This window comes from Patiria miniata, unplaced genomic scaffold, assembly GCF_015706575.1.
Source record: "Patiria miniata isolate m_02_andy unplaced genomic scaffold, ASM1570657v1 HiC_scaffold_18, whole genome shotgun sequence".
NCBI lineage: Eukaryota > Metazoa > Echinodermata > Asteroidea > Valvatida > Asterinidae > Patiria > Patiria miniata.
In genome coordinates this window covers 17,401,013-17,419,011 of record NW_024037056.1, presented here as the reverse complement: position 1 = coordinate 17,419,011, position 17,999 = coordinate 17,401,013, and the positions used below count along the sequence as shown (strand labels likewise).

Here is a 17,999-nt window from a genome sequence, read left to right as displayed (position 1 = left end):
CAAGCTATGTACATGTGGTCTCGATCATGATTTGTTACTGGTATTCAGGACAAGTAAAGTACAAAGCGCACTTTGAGTGCACACTTAAGTGTGTACTTATTCAGCCCGTGACGTCAGATGCAAGGAGTCTTTTGTGTCTGGTGTAAATGAATTTATAAATTTAGTGGGTTTTTTTCTTAGTTTTCTGAATTATACAAATTTTCTCTTTTTGAGATCTATCCTTTAGAAGCCACATCTTTGCAATACATTATTCCTTCACGGTTTCAATTGTAAATGAGCACGTGGCCATGCGGGGCCTTGTATCTAACAGGTTTATTTACATCGATTCGAAAATTAATAATAACTTGATTTTTGGGAGGGCTTAGGAAGACTTCTGAAATCGAAAAATAAGTTGTTGAGCAACATAAGAGTAACCCTTTGATTCTGCCCTGAAGCTTAATAAAATACTTGAGATCATTCACAATCTTGTGTGTAGTATCAAAACAATTCAAAAGCATTTTAATTTTAGCAGTAATACTTTATACAAGATACGCATAGTAGGAAAGTGAGCAAGTATTATACAGACGCTTAAAAATCCATTAAATGTCAACAGTGATTTATCATGCAGAAAAATTGTCAGCATTGCTCATTAGGGCTGTGGATCTTATATTTTTCTAGAGCCCGTCGCAAAGTGTTCTCTCATAATCAAAAAGATTGGGCGTATTTTGTTTTGGAGACATAAATATTTACCGCCACCTTAAGTATAATTTTCTTTTGGTCTGTGATGGTAATGTGTTCAACTTTGGAATTTTCCTGTAATAAAACTACTAGTCACGAAAACCTGTGTAGCAGAAAATCTTGCGCGGACAGTTTTCTTGTACGAGCCTATAATGAATTTTTCATTGCGAAATAACAATTCACTACTGTCTGAGTTTTGATGAGTACTAATATTTTGTTCTATATATACCCATACTATTCAAACTGACGGTGTCGTGATAGTTTCCACACGCCGTGTAAATCTGGCAAGTTAATTCATACTCGATGAAAAATCTTGACGGAGTAGTAATCGGCCACTACAAGTTCTCCGCTTGGAGAAAAGGTTATGCCAAATGGCCAGTGCATTGCGCGAGCAACACAACCAATGAAGACCCCCTGTGGATCAAAGTGGAGCACTTCACCAACCCCTTTGTCTAAGCCGTTACCGTGAACGGTAACATAGATGTCACCCGTATCATCACAGCATACACCAGCTGGCCTCGCTTGCCCCAGACGAGCAGTAACATTTACTTTTCCGGTCACATCTACGCATCGCAATTCACTTTCATCATACATTGCGCTAAGGATGCATCTTTTCTTGTTTGTGATGATGTCGATTGGAACCATTTTAGTATTAGGAATGACCCTGATCAAGGATCCGTCTAGACTGTGAAGAGATGTGACTCCTGTCTTCTTGTCAACCAGTGCTACCTGATTGGTTTTGTCAACTGTGATACCGCTAGTATAAGTCTTATTGTTTGACCATGGAGAAATAAAACACTGATCAGTGCTATCGGTACCGGTCAGGGGTAGGTTGAACTTCGAAATCAATTGATGGCTTTTATCAAAAACTTTCACGTGATCTTCACAGTGTGCCAGAAGAAGATCATGGGACGTTACAGTAATACCGTACGGTGCGTTCAGATCAAACATTGATTTGTAGTGTCCAGTAGAAGTAAATACAGACAATCGTTTCTTGTTGATATCGTTAACAGCAATGTCGCCATTGCTGAAGCATGCAATGCCTGCTGCACAGTTGAACTCACCGTCCCAATCTCCTTTCTTCCCAAACTCGCTTTGTAACTTCCATTTCTCTTCGTGAAGTATTTCACCAAGATCTTTATCGCGCACAACGTCTTGGCACTTGAATCCGATGAAAGATTCACCGTGTTTCACTCGCTCAAACTGGAGATTTTTTTGGAATTCCAGATTGTGCATCACCTTAGGCTTCAAATTCAAGAGTTCGAAGTCGTCAGCTTGTTGCATCAAGTCGGTCACCGCTGTCTCGATCTCCTCTGCTCGTTCCATCTTCTTCTTATTGTCGGTGTGAACTTTGTCAAACTCATCATCTCTCTTCTTGCCAATTTCAGTGACCTTGTCTCTTAGAATTCGAGACTTGTTCTTGATTTGGGCAATGTCTTCTTCCTCCTTAGCTTGAATCGCGCTGCAGGCCCGGGTCACCATTATTTTCAGCCTGTTTCTTGCGTGGTCGACTGCCGCTTCATTTGCTTTGAATTCTTCTTTGCTCTTCTGAAACTTCTTCAAGACATCATTTACTTCTTCACGATAGGATCTGACGGCGTCGGTGATTTCACTCAACTGGTGTTCAGCCGATCGGTGATCGATCGTGGCGCATATGCCGCACGTCATCATCTTGCACGTCTCGCAATAAAAATACATCTCCTGGTTACTGTGCTTCTGACATTTCGGAGAATACGTCTTGCTGAGATCTGCCGAAGGAACCTCTTTCTGCTCTGGGTGTTCAACCGGTGTGACCCGATGTGTCTTGGTGCGTTTGTATCGCACATGAGCCGCCTTGCATAGCTGACACAGATTTTCCTCGCAGTCTATGCATCGCGAGACGACCTCCAACCCCTCCTCACATGCGTCACACGTCGGTGAAGTCGTTGCTTGCTGCTGGGTCTCCAGCGACCGCTCCTGCTGGTTGATCTCATCCACCAGGGAACTCAAGAAGAAACAATCGAGTAGACCGGGCAAGCCAGCATCCGGCACCGGGGTTTCCTTCCTGCAGACCGGGCATGTGATCTTGCCTGTACTCGGCTGCTGTTTGCTCAACATCCCATCCAGACAGTTGAGGCAGAAGGTGTGGAGACAGTCCAGTATCTTGGGATCTTTGTACCGACAGAAGCAGATGGGGCATTCCAGGTGACCCTGGCTGATCTCACCTAACATGGTTTTAGCTGTGGCCTCAGCTGCCTCAGCCATCTTCAGCTGGTTATCTCCCAACCAACCTGAAAACAGCAAGATTGAAAATACAAATGTCATTGTATTCGGACTATTTAGTGTTAGATGAGGTTAGTGATGAACTGCAAATGGTGACTTAAACTTACCTTTTTAGTACTAGAAAGCACCGCATCAATTCAGCCTTTGAGTTGGATTACAGGGGCTCCTTATTCTTTCAATCTGAATGGAGACATAGAATGGAATTGACCGCTTCAAATTAATCTTCTGATAATTCCATTTTGGTCAATAAAGTAGTTTGTAATTCTCATCAATAGTAATTTGTTACAGTGGTTAAGGTTCTAAATGATTGCGGAATCTTCCGATTGTCACTCGTTGGGTTTATGAGCATTATGATCAAGCGATGTATACATTATTTACTTAGTTCATGTTCGTACCACACCATGCAATGTACATTACACAGATTCTTAGTCTGATGCCGTTTGTTTTCTCAATTCTATAGCCCCACAACAATGTTTCCCAACCAGCCTCGCAAAACTTCCGTCATTAGTATTTGGGTCTCCAGTGTGAGCCAGAAAGTATGGCGTTCAACATAATTTGCCCATGTCATTTGGCCTTATTATACACGTATTGTCTGGTTATTGAGGACATTTTCCTGGTTCTAACTCGACCCTAACGTATGTGCCTACCTTTCCGTAATTGACTCAGGTGTATATTCCAGGCACAGGTGGTTGATGACAACACAATCTGAAGCTGTCAACAAATCAGTTTCGCCAGAATTCTTCATATCATCCGCAATATGGCAACGGATATGGGGAGATATTTCTCACTTTTCTCAAACCCGGAAAAACCCAGTGCTATTTTTGCCACAACACAGCAGCGCATCAAGGGTTAAAGGTGAAACTTGTATGAAAAGGCATATCACGTGCGTATGGCGTTGTGTAGATAAGAAACTACGGAGTTCCCTACACACCATTGATATGGTTAATTAACTATTATTTATACAAAAAAAATATTGGGATAGCCGAGGGAGGGGGCTCTGTGAATGTTTCCTTCAAGGGGATTCTAAATACCGCGTGAATGATGAAAAAACTGACGGAAGACGGGGTGTATCCTTAATGTAGGCCAATCCCCACTTTCTCAGCGGGCTGGGAATGGACAAATTAAAGGTTACCGCCTCTTCCCCAATAAATTTTTAACAAACAAAACGCAAATCAAAAAGTCCAGGTCGAATCCGACACGGGGCGCTTAACAACGCAATATTTAAAGCAACTGTTCGTTCTCGATCAGAAGTACAATTTTCTCATTCGATTTATTTCGAGGCACCTTTGTCTCCTAAATATTTCTGTGTGAACAAAGCCCTCTTATGTGTCATCCGCATGAAGACTCGTTTTCAATGTAAGAATTATGCTTCATTCCTATACAAGAGACACAAAAGAGTATGTTGCCCTTTACACAACATTTTATAATTCAGTAGCAATTACAAACGCTTCAGATCCTTTAAATTAGAAAGACAATTATCAAACATTCATTTTCATAATGATTTTCAGAAATAGTACACGACACATTGAGTCGAATACTTGAAACATATTGTTGTAGAGTCGTAATAATCCCCCTTTCATATTATTGTGCTAATGGTGTGACGGTTACACGTTGAACTTGAAATGCGTTTTGCTGTAAACAGATAGATTTCACGAATATCTTAACAACAGCAAACATTGTCGGGATACTCTTTCATGTCTTGTATGATTGTGATCTTCCCAATATTATAACATGGCCTTTTTCATCGTGAGATCATTCACAAGATGTCTTGACCACCGTACCAAGAATATTGGTAACTATTAACGTTTTGGTCTATTTATGCTACACTGTAAAAATCAGTTAACACGTTATCAATTACAATGTTGATAAACTGTTGCAAAAAAGCGTTTATAATTGTTTCACTAGTTTAATTTGTTGTGTATTCCGAGCCAGTTGTGCCCTGACCATTATTCATACGCCTGATTAGCAGGTTAATACCAAATAAAAAAATCTTGGCATGCAAAGAGAAACCCTCAAACCCCGATCACAATCCCAACCTAGGAAGTCACTTCCTAACCCTTACAGTAACAACCGCGAACCAAAATTACCCAACAACCACGGCCGAATCAAATGTACATTTCAATTTATACAAGAATAAGTCCGCTATAGGGACTTGATGTCAGACTGGTTTCTGGCAATGACTGGCAAATCATTCCATAATTTAGCATCTCTGCAAAACATGTTTTGACCCTTCTTAAGATTTGTGTTAGTCACCTAGATTTTCCCATTAAAATTATCAGTAGTATATTGTGAGGATGATTTATGAATTCAAATGCAGCAAGATAAATACGAGAGAAATTATTACATGTATTACATTTATAACCGAAACGGCTGCATGACAATCTCTGTTTTCCATAGGTCTAATCCTCCCAAGTTTGTTCAGCAAATCATCTGCATGTGTTTTATATGAGGAGCAAAAATAAATATTGCCCTGACTGCTCTGTTTTGTAGTTGCTGAAGTTGATTTTGCTGTCCAAAACCAAGATGACCCCAAACCACAATAAATGAATGAAATGGAGTTCAATTAGCGCATTATATTTAAAAAAAAATTATAAAGATAAAGTATAAATCTCATGTATGAAACACAAATCAGTTCTTTTTCAGTGGTGGATTCCTGCATGCATTGGTCATTTAAGATTGTACTCTCTCATTTAGATCGTTTTCTGGAGTCTATTTATCTAAAAACATGATAGGCCTAATAAGCATTTTATACAGCGGTTCCATTGAATTGTAAGGCGGATTTGCCCCCCTGAAACGGTACTTAGATACCAGTATATGCTGTTAAACCGTTCAACCGCTCTAGAATAAATTTACATTCATTTCAATAAGAAAGAAGGAAATATATTCATATATAGCATATTCACTTTCATGTATGGTTAAATAGTAGATTATTACATGTACTGGATAATCAATATATTGTGAAACCTTCAAATGATAATGATAAGCAGTAAACTGGTTATTACCGTATCCAAACTGAATCAGTTGGTCGGGGCATAATGTTTACATAGATTCAGTAAATGACTGACCAACTGATGTAAAACAAAAATATAATTTAATTTATACAATTCGATTAAACTCAAAAAAATATTAAAATGACTCTTCAACCCAGAAACCAAATCAAATGCCCAAGAGCAGTCTTATTACACATGCAGACTCGTGAACCCATAAAATAGTTGGAGACTTTGTCAAGCAGTGGGGTTAGTCTGAATAAAAGATAATAGCTGAAGCTTTAATGAATTTCAATGTATGATTTTTATTTACAAATGACAAAAAAATTATATTCTATTACTTATCAATTTGTCCACATGATCTGTACAGTCTATATGTTTGTATCAAGCCAAACACCCACGAATTTGGGAAGAATTTGCAATTTCTGTCACCTATCCGTCTACTTCTATTTTGGGAACCTCGAAATTAGTTAACTAGCTTAATTCTGTCTTGTTCCAACGGTATTTCTTAGGTCAGGTAAGTTTGTTCTCTTTCAGCCATTCACTGAACCTCAACATGTGACTCCAGGGCTTTGCCAATTTCAGAAGAGTTTTTGAGGAAAAAAATCATCGGCATCATCGGATGTTGAGTCCATGTGGATGTTTAGTCCCAAGAAGTTCCATCCACTCTTGCTCCTTGCTCCTACGAACTCGGTCGTCTCGAACGCGAAAGGATTGTATGCCCTGTAAAATCATATCATCCTTGGAATGGCCAGGCAGGTTGAAGTGGTAACCAGTAGGATAATTCAGTTTCTTGGTGCGGACATATGATTGATGTTCACTGAAACGTTTCTTGAGTGTTTGAATGGTCTCGCCGACGTACTGCTCTTTACAAACCTTGCAAGTAATGAGGTATATGACATTAGATGTGGTGCAAGTGATGAGACCAATAGTTTTGTGAGTCGTGTTAGACGAATAGCCAGAAAACGAGCTCGACTCCCGGATGTGTGTCTTGCAAACCTCACAGTTTTCTTCATTGCACTTGAATGTTCCATTCTCGGGGCAAAACTCCTGAAAGATCTTGACCGATAGCTTATCAGCCACCACAAGCTCGCCGTTTGGGGAAAAGGTAATGCCAAATGGCCACCACAATTCTTTCGTTACACAATCAACGTAAAACCCCTGCGAATCATAGTGGTGCACTTCACCGATACCTCCGCGTTTACCACATCGAAGGGTAACATAGATGTCACCTGCGTCGTCACAGCATACACCGACTGGTTTAGCATCCTTTCCATTTACAGAAGTGCTGACATTGAACAGCTCTTTTCCATTTAGATCTACGCATCGCAATTCACTTCTGTCAAGCGTTGCAAAAATGAGACATTCTTTATTTGCGACAATGTCAGTTGGAACCACTTTAGTATTTTGAATGACCTTGATCAAAGATCCGTCTAGATTGTGGAGAGATGTGACCCCTGTCTTCCTGTGAACCACTGCTACCTGATTCTTATTGTCAACTGTGATACCGCCGGTCAAAACCCCTTCCCTTCGCTGATCCTCTCTATCGTCCTGTGGTAGTTTGAACTGCTCCATCAATCGATGGTTTCTATCAAACACTTTAACATGACCTTTACAGTGTGCCAGAAGTACATCATCGGACGTTACAGCAATACCGTGCGGTGCGTTAAGATCAAACTTTGCTTTATAGTGTCCAGTGGAAGAAAATATGGACAATTGTTTATTTTTGGTATCGTTAACAGCAATGTCGCCATTGCTGAAGCATCCAACGCCCATTGCACAGTTGAAGTTTCCTTGCTCCACTTTTGGAAACATGGTCTTCAACTCCCATTTCTTTTCAATAAGTATTTCACCGAGCTCGTAATCGTTTACTGCGTCTTGGCTTTTGAATCCAGTGAATGATTTACCGTGGTCCACTTTTTCAAGCTGCAGACATTCGAAGTCGCTAGTCAACGCTGTCTCTGCTCGTTCCATCCTCTCCTTATTGTTGGTGTGTACTTTGACAAACTCTTCATCTCTCTTCTTGCCAATCTCAGTGACCTTGTCTATGAGAAGTCCAGACTTGATCTTGATTTTGGCAATCTCTTCTTTCTCTTTAGCTTGAATCTCGCTGCAGGCCCGGGACACCATTATTTTCAGTCTGTGTCTGGCGTGCTTAACCGACTCCTCATTAGCTTTGAATTCCTGTTTGCTCTTCTGAAAGACATTCTCTACTTCTTCACGGTAGGATGGGGCGTTGTCGGCAGTTTCACTCGATGATGATTCATACCACACGTCATCATCTTGCTCGTCTCGCAGTGACGATGCATCTCCTGGTTCCCATGCTTCTGCCATCTCGGCAAATGCGTCTTTCAGAAATCTGCTGATGAAGAAACGTTCTTCTGCCGCAGATATTCAAATGCTGTGACCCGTTGTGTCTTAGCGCATTCGTGACCCACCGTGCATTGTTCCTCGCAATCCAGGCATCGCAATTAAGAAGACAACTAATCCTTTCTCGCATTCGTCTCAGGTCGGTGAAGTCGTTGCTTGCTGATGGGTCTCCAGCGACCGCTCCTGCTGGTTGATCTCATCCACCAGGGAACTCAAGAAGAAACAATCGAGTAGACCGGGCAAGCCAGCATCCGGCACCGGGGTTTCCTTCCTGCAGACCGGGCATGTGATCTTGCCTGTACTCGGCTGCTGTTTGCTCAACATCCCATCCAGACAGTTGAGGCAGAAGGTGTCCGGCCTGTCCAGTGTCTTAGGATCCTTTTTTGACAAAAGAAAATGCCCAGTGTACAGTTTACACAGTTGATACTTTACATGCATGCTATACCTGACAACTGAGGAAAAGTTCCATATTTTGCGAATTTGCAAACTAAGTTTGATATTTTTTTCAATCGTAAAAGATTTCATTGGTCACTTAATATGAACGCCTTTTTCATAGAGTTTTCTCTAAAAGATGTAAAGCCAAAATCCTCATTGTCTTCCTGATTAATAATGAATCGCTGAAAGCAGAAAAACAGAGCAATGCAAGCCCCTACAATCCTTTTGACTTTCTATGCTGAAACAGATTTCTTCCTTGAAATTTCTTCCTTGAATGACATCACAGGTTCGTGAATATGGAATTTGCAATTATCATAACAAAAACCAAAACGCCCTTAAAATTACAATGTGAAATAACTAATGAAGGGGACTATATATGATGGAACACAAAGTACATTTCAAGAATTACATTGAAAGAAACCATTATCTGGGTCCTTTAATGTCGGATATCTCATGATAATCGTCATTGCAAAATCATTTCGTCTTTTAGTCTTACTACGTTAATTGCTTTCTCAACCCCCACCACAATGTAACCAAACCAGCCGTAGTTTGAAAAGCCTGCGTCATTGTATATTTAGGTCTCCAGCATAGAGCTAGAAATTAGTAGGCGAATAGACCTACGTAAATTGTCCTTGTATACCCCCATTTGCAAAGACATATTCCTCTTTCTATTACTCTTCCCTATGGTATGCCTACCTTTGCATAATTGAATCAGGTGTATATTCCAGGCACAGGTGGTTGTTGAAAACACAATCTGAATCTGTCAACATATCATTTTTATCCAAAGCTCTTCATGAAATCCACAATGGCTGTGGATTTATTTCTCATTTTTCTCAAACCCGGAAAAACACTGTGCTGTTTTGCCATAACGCAGTACGTAACGCACCATAGGGTTCAAGGTTAAAGATTTTGCCCGTCATCGACGTAAACAAGTACATGTAGATATTGTCCTTGTCTACTGTTTGTTTTGTGTATTTAAAATTTAGCAACTTTAAAATATAAGTGGCCTACGATTACAAGCGTTGCTTCCTAGTATAGGTTCCTGTATAGTTTAACCATTTGTCTTTAACCTGTTTTATTCATTTATAATACTTACATATGTGACATTGTGGAAAATAAATGAACAATGAACACAGAAATATGAACAAAACACTGAATTCTCTGTGTGTGTTACAAGGTTGTTCAAGGTTGATCAACTTGTATGAATGGGCATAAGTCACGTCCGCACCATGTTGTATAAATGTGAAACTACGGAGTGCCCCACCTGCCATTAAAAGTGTTATTAAATTATGTGTACTTAAAAGTATCAGGATGGTGATGAAGGGGGACTCTGGGAATGTGTTGTTCAAGGGGATTACAGACGCGCAGTATTTAAAGGGGGGGGGGGCAAATTATTATTCTGAATGTCCGGAACGGTAACCAATGCAGAGGTGGAAGGTTCAAACCCCGTCCAGTCAATTTCTTTGTTCAATTTTTAAACTTATTATCAGGTGCCTAGTCACTTTGCCTTTGTGCGCGCTTAGGGTCGTACTTTGTTTGTTGATGAAAATAATCGCTGGTTTAACATAAAACAAATACCAAAAAATTACACCTAAGATAGCACGTGAACCCAAATAAAATGCGCATCACATGAGATTGTTCAGTCGTTGTTGCATCGGGAAAACTAAATTTGAAAAACACAAATCCAATTTGGATTTTTAACCAGATTTAATTGTTCAAGGGCCTCCAGCCACCCATAGACACATTGCATCTGACGTAATGTCTAATGGCAGGTGTCTGTTGCTCTGTGGTATGCTTGATTAGACGCATTGCGTCTAGCATTGGTCATTCATTACCACTCTGTATAAATGCTCTCAGGTACGAACGCACTATGGGCCTAAAGGACCCACATACCTTTTCACTCACTCTTTGTATTCTAGCTTACTTGTATGCAGTTTCTTATAATGTTGTTTTTTTTCTTTAAAATAAAAGATAAAAATTATTCTGCAATTTTTTTTTAATTTTTTGTCAATCCTTTCCATCCGTATAGGTCGTCCCTGAAAACGCCACAAGGGCTTGTGTATTTTGGAAGATTCTGGACGAGTAAGTACCGCTATACTTAGCTTAAATTCGGCTGCATGATTTCAATTAGGCATATTGTATCCGATGCATGAAACGACGTCCTTATGACTAGCCATTCAGTAGTATTCTTTCAGCTCCATGACAAGCTTTTTTAGGACTATGTGTTTGGCTTTGGTTTTCAAAGCGTACACGAATAACTCAGAAATTAATTCGAACCCCAAAATTAAATTGCGAGCAAAGTAGCCTGTAATTTTGTTTGTTTGTTTTGTTTTGTTTTGTTACCCGATTGGCATGAAGAATTGAAAATCGATATTTCAGTCTTGGTATTCTTCAATCGTGGGTATATTTCTGTTTCATTTGTATTATTGATTATTCTGTTTCCAGCGAGACCTTTGCGGGGGTGTGGTCCGGTGAGGGATGCAGTGTGACCAATGAGGGCGCCAATTTAACCAATTCAACCACGTGCTCATGTGATCACCTGACCAACTTCGCCGTACTCATGCAGCTGGATCCTAATGCGGTAAGTCAATAAAACGAGCTTTTCGCGATGTCTAGTATTATGATACTTTCAACTTACTGATCAGATTCTTTTTACCCAAAAAGTATCAATCATGTTGGTTATGGAATGAGTTCGCAAAGTATTTTCTATAACAGTTTCAGAGAAAAGTAAACAATTTGGCTTCTGTTGTTTGTTTTACATTGCTGAAGCTGCATTTGCAGTCTTCACTTTTATTTTGTGTATATATGGTGTTTTCTCAGAAAAATACAAATTATAATTTGCTTTTCTCTGTTGTTAAAATCGACCTAAAACAAAGAATACTAGCTATTGTCTTGGAAATACGTTCTCGTCAAGTAAACCAGTATAGAGCGAGTTGTTAGAGTCGGTGTTTTCCATGCATTGGTTTGAACTTGCTAAGTAGAGAATGACGTGTAAAACGACTGATTTCACCACTCGCTTTTGCACTTTTTCACTCGATTTTATTAGTATTGGAACTCGGGGCTAGGTTTATAAAAACAAATGATTTCTAAAGGAGACACTCTCTAGTAAAATATTTCACACAGTGGAGACTTTGGTCATTATAGGGATACATAGTGTCTCCCTAACTTGTTGGAATTACCATTTCTGTAAAAAAACATTTGCTGTCCCGAGTTGTTTTAAACAAGTACTAGTGCCGATAATAGTAAAGTAAGATGTTTTGGGAGGTGAAATATTCAAAAAAGGGGTTATTGAAAGTTTTTTGTTTGTGCGCATACATGCTTATTAGAATTTCTTGCACAAGTGTATTGCATTTATTAAACCGTAAAGTATCTTTTCCGGTAATACTTACGATTATGCAGCAGGGGCTAGCTGTCTTTGCTTACAGGTACAGCCGAACTGACACGCCACAGTCTCTAATGCTCAGATGTCTTTATTTGATAGGTCCCTATACCTAAGGCCGACGAGAAAGCCTTGACTATTCTATCCATCCTCGGAGGCTCTCTCTCCATCCTGTGCTTGACCCTAATGCTGGTCATCTACGCACTCTTGGGGTGAGCAAAGTGATCTTCTTGATTGATAGAGCAAAATCAAATCCAAGTTGCAGTCGAGATATTACATCTCTGACGTGGCCGACAGCCAATACATGTCAGATGTCACCCGGAATCCTGGTCATGCATTTTGACCCAATACTGTTATAGGTCAAATATCACCTTTGTTTCGGACAAGATGTTACTTTTGCCGTGATTTCTGGATCACAATGGCTGGGAAAATGAACCAGAGAAGTGCCAGTTCTACCCGGAAAAGATTAATTTTGACCCTGATCAGTATAAAGATCACTTGACCCAGGTTCCAGGGGCCAATTTTATGGAGCTGCTAAGCACAAAAATGTGCTTAGCATGAAAAGTCGTCCTTAGCAAAAACAGGATTACCAACCAATTTCCATGTGATGTATATTGTAATTGGTATTCAGCTGTTGTTTGCTGAGCATGAAAATCACATGGAGTTTTGGCTGGTAACCTGCTTTTATAAGCCAAGCCTTTTTTTGTGCTTATCAAATTTTTATGCTTAGCAGCTCCATGAATGTGGCCTAGGTCATTTTGGCCCCGAGTGTAATTTGATATTCTGAGTCAAACAAAACTTGCTTTTGATTTCACTCGTTCTTTGTTTCAATTTTGTGAATGGAAAGGATGTACAAGACTGAACGTGGAATGGTCCATACCAACCTGTGCGTCGCCTTGCTGATATCACAGCTCGTATTTCTGACGGGAATCGACGCTGTGTCAAACGTGAGTTTCACTGACAACTAAGTCACAAAATACTATCCTTGATCACGGTGTTAATTTTACATAATTATGGTTTTTGCATTTAACGATGGTTGTGTGAATACTCCGCACGGATATTCCCCTGTGGATTTCGCAGCCTTTTTTTTTTCAATATTTTTTGTATCGTCCATTTGTTCTCCCAAACGGTCTATTTCTCCTCCAAGTAAGTGTTTTCTACCAAGGCTTCTTTGCAGGGGGTATTAAACTAGGCTTAACTTCTAGGGGGAATATCAATTATTCAAGCAAGCTATTTCCTGCTGGCTTCGTTCAGCTGGATGTTGGTAGAGGGCGCGCTGCTCTTTGTCAATTCATGCATTATTCATCTCATGCATTATTCATGATTGTGTCTCTGCAGGCAACAGGCTGCAGGGTTGCCGCGGTCCTGCTGCACTAATTCCTGCTGGCTTTGTACAACTGAATGGTGATAGAGGGCGGCCTGCTCTTTGTCAATCTCATGCATTATTCATCTCATGCATTATTCATGATTGTGTCTCTGCAGGCAACAGGCTGCAGGGTTGCCGCAGTCCTGCTGCACTATTTCCTGCTGGCTTCGTTCAGCTGGATGTTGGTAGAGGGCGCCCTGCTCTTTGCCAGTGCCAAGTTTGTGTTTCACCGGCAGGTTCGTCCCTGGAAGCTCATGCTCCCCGGCTGGGGTGAGTGCATATGCGGCGGTAACCTCAGCGCTTAATTCTTTTATTTCATGGTTGCTTGTTGTACAATATCGCGGCCTTTTATTATTCAGAGAACAATTTTTTTTTCAGTCGGAAATGCAAACTATTCTATATTTTCATTCAATGTTGAAGGAACCGTGAGTTTTGATTCAACATCCGATGCCAATTAAAAACGTGTTTTCAAGACATTACATTGCACCGACGTCTTCGTAGGACCTTTTGAGATTCATTTCCCCAATTAAATGATAACTTTCAACCCTACATTAACATACGATGAACAACCCAACTGATTTGTGTTTGAAAAGTCAAATTACTGCGAGTCTTGGTTCATTCGTGTTGGGCTCAGATCTTACATTTCATGATGAGCATCCGGTTTATAAGGTCTTTGAAAAAGGCCTGGACTATATCACTGATTAAATACCACCTTATTTTGTGAGAGTGTGTCCTAGAGGTTTGGGTTTGTGACTCAGGATCAGAGGGTCAGGGGTTCGAATCCAGCTGCTGGCCATATGGTGTGTCCTTGGGCAAGCCACTTCAACCCACTTGCCTCTCTCCACCCAGGAGTATAAATGGGTACCGGCATTAGCTGGAGAGTAACCTGCGATGGACTAGCATCCCGTCCGGACTAGCATTCCATCAATAGAAATATTCTTAGACGTTTCATGCTACTGAAACAGGAGAAATGCCGGCCTAATGGACTTTATTGGCTCCTGACAAACTTTACTCTCTTTTTTTTACTATTTTGAAGACACTTTAATATTCGATTGATTAAGTGTTTTCTTTTTCTTTTCTGTTCTTCCAGGCGTGCCAGCCGTTGTAGTCGCAATCACTTTCGCTGCAGCTGCAAAGGATTATGGGTCAAAAGAAAAGTAAGTCTCTTAAAGATGAGCCGAGAACAGTCAACACTTATCGTTTTCAAAAACAACAACACGTTTTCAAATTCTTTCAGATGTTTTTTTCACCCACCAATTTGTTCAACCATTTCAAATCATGCATATTCTCATTTACGATGATGCATATTCATGAAAGTGCCTCCCTCATGTTGTTGTTTTTCTCCGAGTTTCACCACGATTTTTTTTTATAATTGCTCGTTTTTTGAAGCAATACAAAAGTTATTAACTCTAAATGAGTCATCGAAGAAAAAAATCCATCAACGTTTAGTTATTAAATATTTATACCTCACATATTTTAGATTGTTTGAGGCCCGCGATAATTCAAGCATATCTTTTGTCGTTATTTGCGCATTTAAATGAAACTCAAAATAAACACGTATTTTTAGCAGGTCGAAAACATACCAAATAGAATTTAAAAAAACATTATTTTCCGCTGAAATGTAACATTCAAATCAAAAAAATTTGTTGGGAGAAAATAAATGGAATATATTTAATAGCTTGGGTAGAGCAACTGCACAGTAGTAGGTGTACAGTTACAAAGTGTACTTTCGTGAATCCTCAAAGAAAATCTTGCTGTATCCTTCCTTGCCTTTGCAAATCAGAATGTGACAGAATGTGTAATTGAATTGAGGTAAAGGCAGTCTGCACCAATTTATTTCAGACGGTTAAGAATAATAAGACCCTTAAGAATATCCCCTTAAGAATATTTTTACGAAATACCTTACTAGGATGTTGGTAAATGACAGTCTCAAGCATCTTGTAAAATTATGGCACCTGGTGTAAAGTCATTTTCAAGAAAATGGTATTTTTGTAAACATTTCCAACGATGGTCGGCCGACCAGCGTTGGAAAAACCTAACTATTTTTCAACTACTGCTCCAAATTTACCATTTGTTCAGTCCAAATGTTGTTTGCTATTGGTTACATGTTCATGAATGGGTGCAGGCCTGCTAGACTGTTTCCCTTGCCTTACAATTTTCCATCATCTATAAATTGATCCATTTTATCTTTTGTGGAGTCAGGGAACCAGACTACTTGAACATTTTTGTTTTTCTTGGTTTTTCCAACCTTTTCGAACACAAAACTGCAAAAATGTCAGTGTAACAATAATTGATCTATTATACTAACCTCTCAAATAGTTCATTTCTGAAAATTACAGCAAAAGCCAATGATGTAACGATTTCTTTGTCTCGTAGATGCTGGCTAATGGGGAACACCACCTGGGCATTTATTGCCCCAGTCATCTTCGTTGTCGCGGTAAGACAATGTTAAATTTCAAACGAAAGGAGTGCTTTTGATTCTGATATAATCCAGCGAGCGCAAATTTTGAACTTATCATGGAAAAGGATAGCTGTTTGCCTTTCGTGTACATTGCTGTGTTAATTTAACGCAAATATTATTTCATAATGAAAACATGAGTTGGTGTATTTCCAACATATAAATGTGCCAATTGAATTCATTCTGTCTCCTACATTTTAAAAGCAGGTTGAACTTTGCTTATATTTTTCTTGTTTAATCCACATTAAGATGATTAATGAATTCATAATTAATTTTGCTGGATATCGGATTATAGGTCAACCTGATCTCTTTGATCTTCGTGTTGGAGTCGCTGGTGAAACTGAAAGTTGTGAAAAGTAGGACAGAATTCGACAAAATAAGGTGATAAATAAAATAACACGTCGACGTCTGTTTCAGTAGATAGAGCAATTTTTTTTTTCAGAGAGAGTTAAAAAAAACCGAAATACATAAATACTTGTAGCATATATTTAATATTTTTGGCCCCATTTTACTGGTATCATAACATAAGTCAGCGACTGAAGGGGGGGGGGTGTTGTTTCTAACCCCACCCCTTAGATCTGACACTGAAATATTACGTCTTGACATAGCTTAAATTGCTATAAACCCAAACTTGCTGAATTCTATGGGATGGACTCTGCGAAAAGTCTCATTTGTACAAATTGCGCAATGAAATCCCATACTTTCAAGGGTAACATCTGCTTAGAAAAGTAGATAAGGAAACACGTTTGCGATCATTAAGTTAAAACAAGTATTGTAATAACTTCCTGTAAAGCGCATTGAGATTTCGTATGTAATGCGCTATATAAGAATTAATTATTATTATTATTAAAACAAGCTGTTGAACGAGCCAGTTTGACCTTTGACCCCTAGGGTTGTAGTGAGGGCGCTGTTGATCGTTCAGCCACTCATGGGATACACCTGGCTGTTTGGACTCGGGGTCAATGCAGCCGATGGCGTCAACCTCATCTTCTACTATCTCTTCGTCATTCTGAACTCATCACAGGTAATTCAACAGTTTATGCAATTTCGCAGGTATAATTAGTGGAAAGATTCCCATATCTGGCCATCACTTAATTGTCATCATGTGCACAAACTCTAGTATGACTGAGATTGGTCTGGAAATTTATTCTCAATAAATACCAATATTTTCCTTGCTCATTTTGACCTTTTAGGACATGTTATCACTTTCTGATGGCTGATAGGTCACTGAAGGGGAAATTAGTGATGGCCAGATATGGAAATCTTTCCTTATTGGTTTCAACCTTCGCAGACAAAACGTATCTACCGACTCATGGGGCGAATTTAAAACCCTGTTCTTGAGTGACCCGCGAACACGAGTAGACGCTTGGTACTTCTATTATCACTGAATATAAATAGATACCTTTCCGCTGCAGTTTTGAATTCAAACCGACCGTGGCATACAAGCTCGGTGGTCGGTCAGTAAGAAAAACGCTGGTATTTGTTGTATTGTTTTGACATTGCAATTTCCGTTTTGTATCTCAATCTATTTCGATTCTTCGGTGTTATGGAACCTGCTTGCCTTTCCCAGTCTGTAAAATACACAATGTCCCATGTAACATGACTTCCTTATTGTGTCACCCTACAGGGCGTGCTCGTCTTTTTCTTATACTGTCTGAACACGGAAGAGGTGAGTTCTTATCAATACACCATTAACATAAGTAAGATCTAAATCGGTAACCAATTTACCAATTGTCAGCATCATGAGGTCATCAGTTGCTCTTTAGAAAGGCTCTGCGTTCACGTAGTCCAACAAATGTCATATTGAATCCTGACTCTCCGCCATAATTGTTTGAAGTTAGACCTACACACCTACGTCATGTCTCTACACATTTGCCCTAGCTAGGTGCATGCACACCTGATGAGTAAATTACCATGTGTCGTGTGACGTCATATGAACGGGCAAGCGACGGAAAACACAAACACAACCTTTCGCGTGTTATTTTACGCGTATAAAGCAGTTTACATGTCACCACTTATGTGATT

The 17,999-nt window shown here is 39.7% G+C and overlaps 2 protein-coding genes across 2 annotated transcripts in view; one reads left to right on the top strand and one right to left on the bottom strand.

Annotated features, from left to right (window-relative positions):
• The window catches only part of LOC119725198 (latrophilin-like protein LAT-2), a 34,484-nt gene extending 16,693 nt beyond the window's left edge, over window positions 1-17,791 (top strand). Inside the window, exons 8-17 of the mRNA XM_038196559.1 lie at window positions 10,801-10,853; window positions 11,217-11,352; window positions 12,253-12,362; window positions 12,998-13,097; window positions 13,633-13,786; window positions 14,607-14,673; window positions 15,893-15,953; window positions 16,270-16,355; window positions 16,866-16,998; window positions 17,602-17,791. Of these exons, the coding sequence (XP_038052487.1) occupies window positions 10,801-10,853; window positions 11,217-11,352; window positions 12,253-12,362; window positions 12,998-13,097; window positions 13,633-13,786; window positions 14,607-14,673; window positions 15,893-15,953; window positions 16,270-16,355; window positions 16,866-16,998; window positions 17,602-17,685 (984 nt within the window). The 3' untranslated portion in view covers window positions 17,686-17,791. The remainder of the gene's footprint in view (window positions 1-10,800; window positions 10,854-11,216; window positions 11,353-12,252; window positions 12,363-12,997; window positions 13,098-13,632; window positions 13,787-14,606; window positions 14,674-15,892; window positions 15,954-16,269; window positions 16,356-16,865; window positions 16,999-17,601) is intronic.
• Window positions 1,012-3,820, bottom strand: LOC119724955 (E3 ubiquitin-protein ligase TRIM71-like). Its single transcript, XM_038196287.1, has 3 exons — window positions 3,627-3,820; window positions 3,087-3,159; window positions 1,012-2,987 (listed from the first exon to the last, which is right to left on the bottom strand). Exon 3 carries the CDS (start codon window positions 2,959-2,961, stop codon window positions 1,012-1,014), a length of 1,950 nt encoding a protein of 649 aa, XP_038052215.1. The 5' UTR covers window positions 2,962-2,987; window positions 3,087-3,159; window positions 3,627-3,820.
• Window positions 17,792-17,999: the final 208 nt, after the last annotated feature.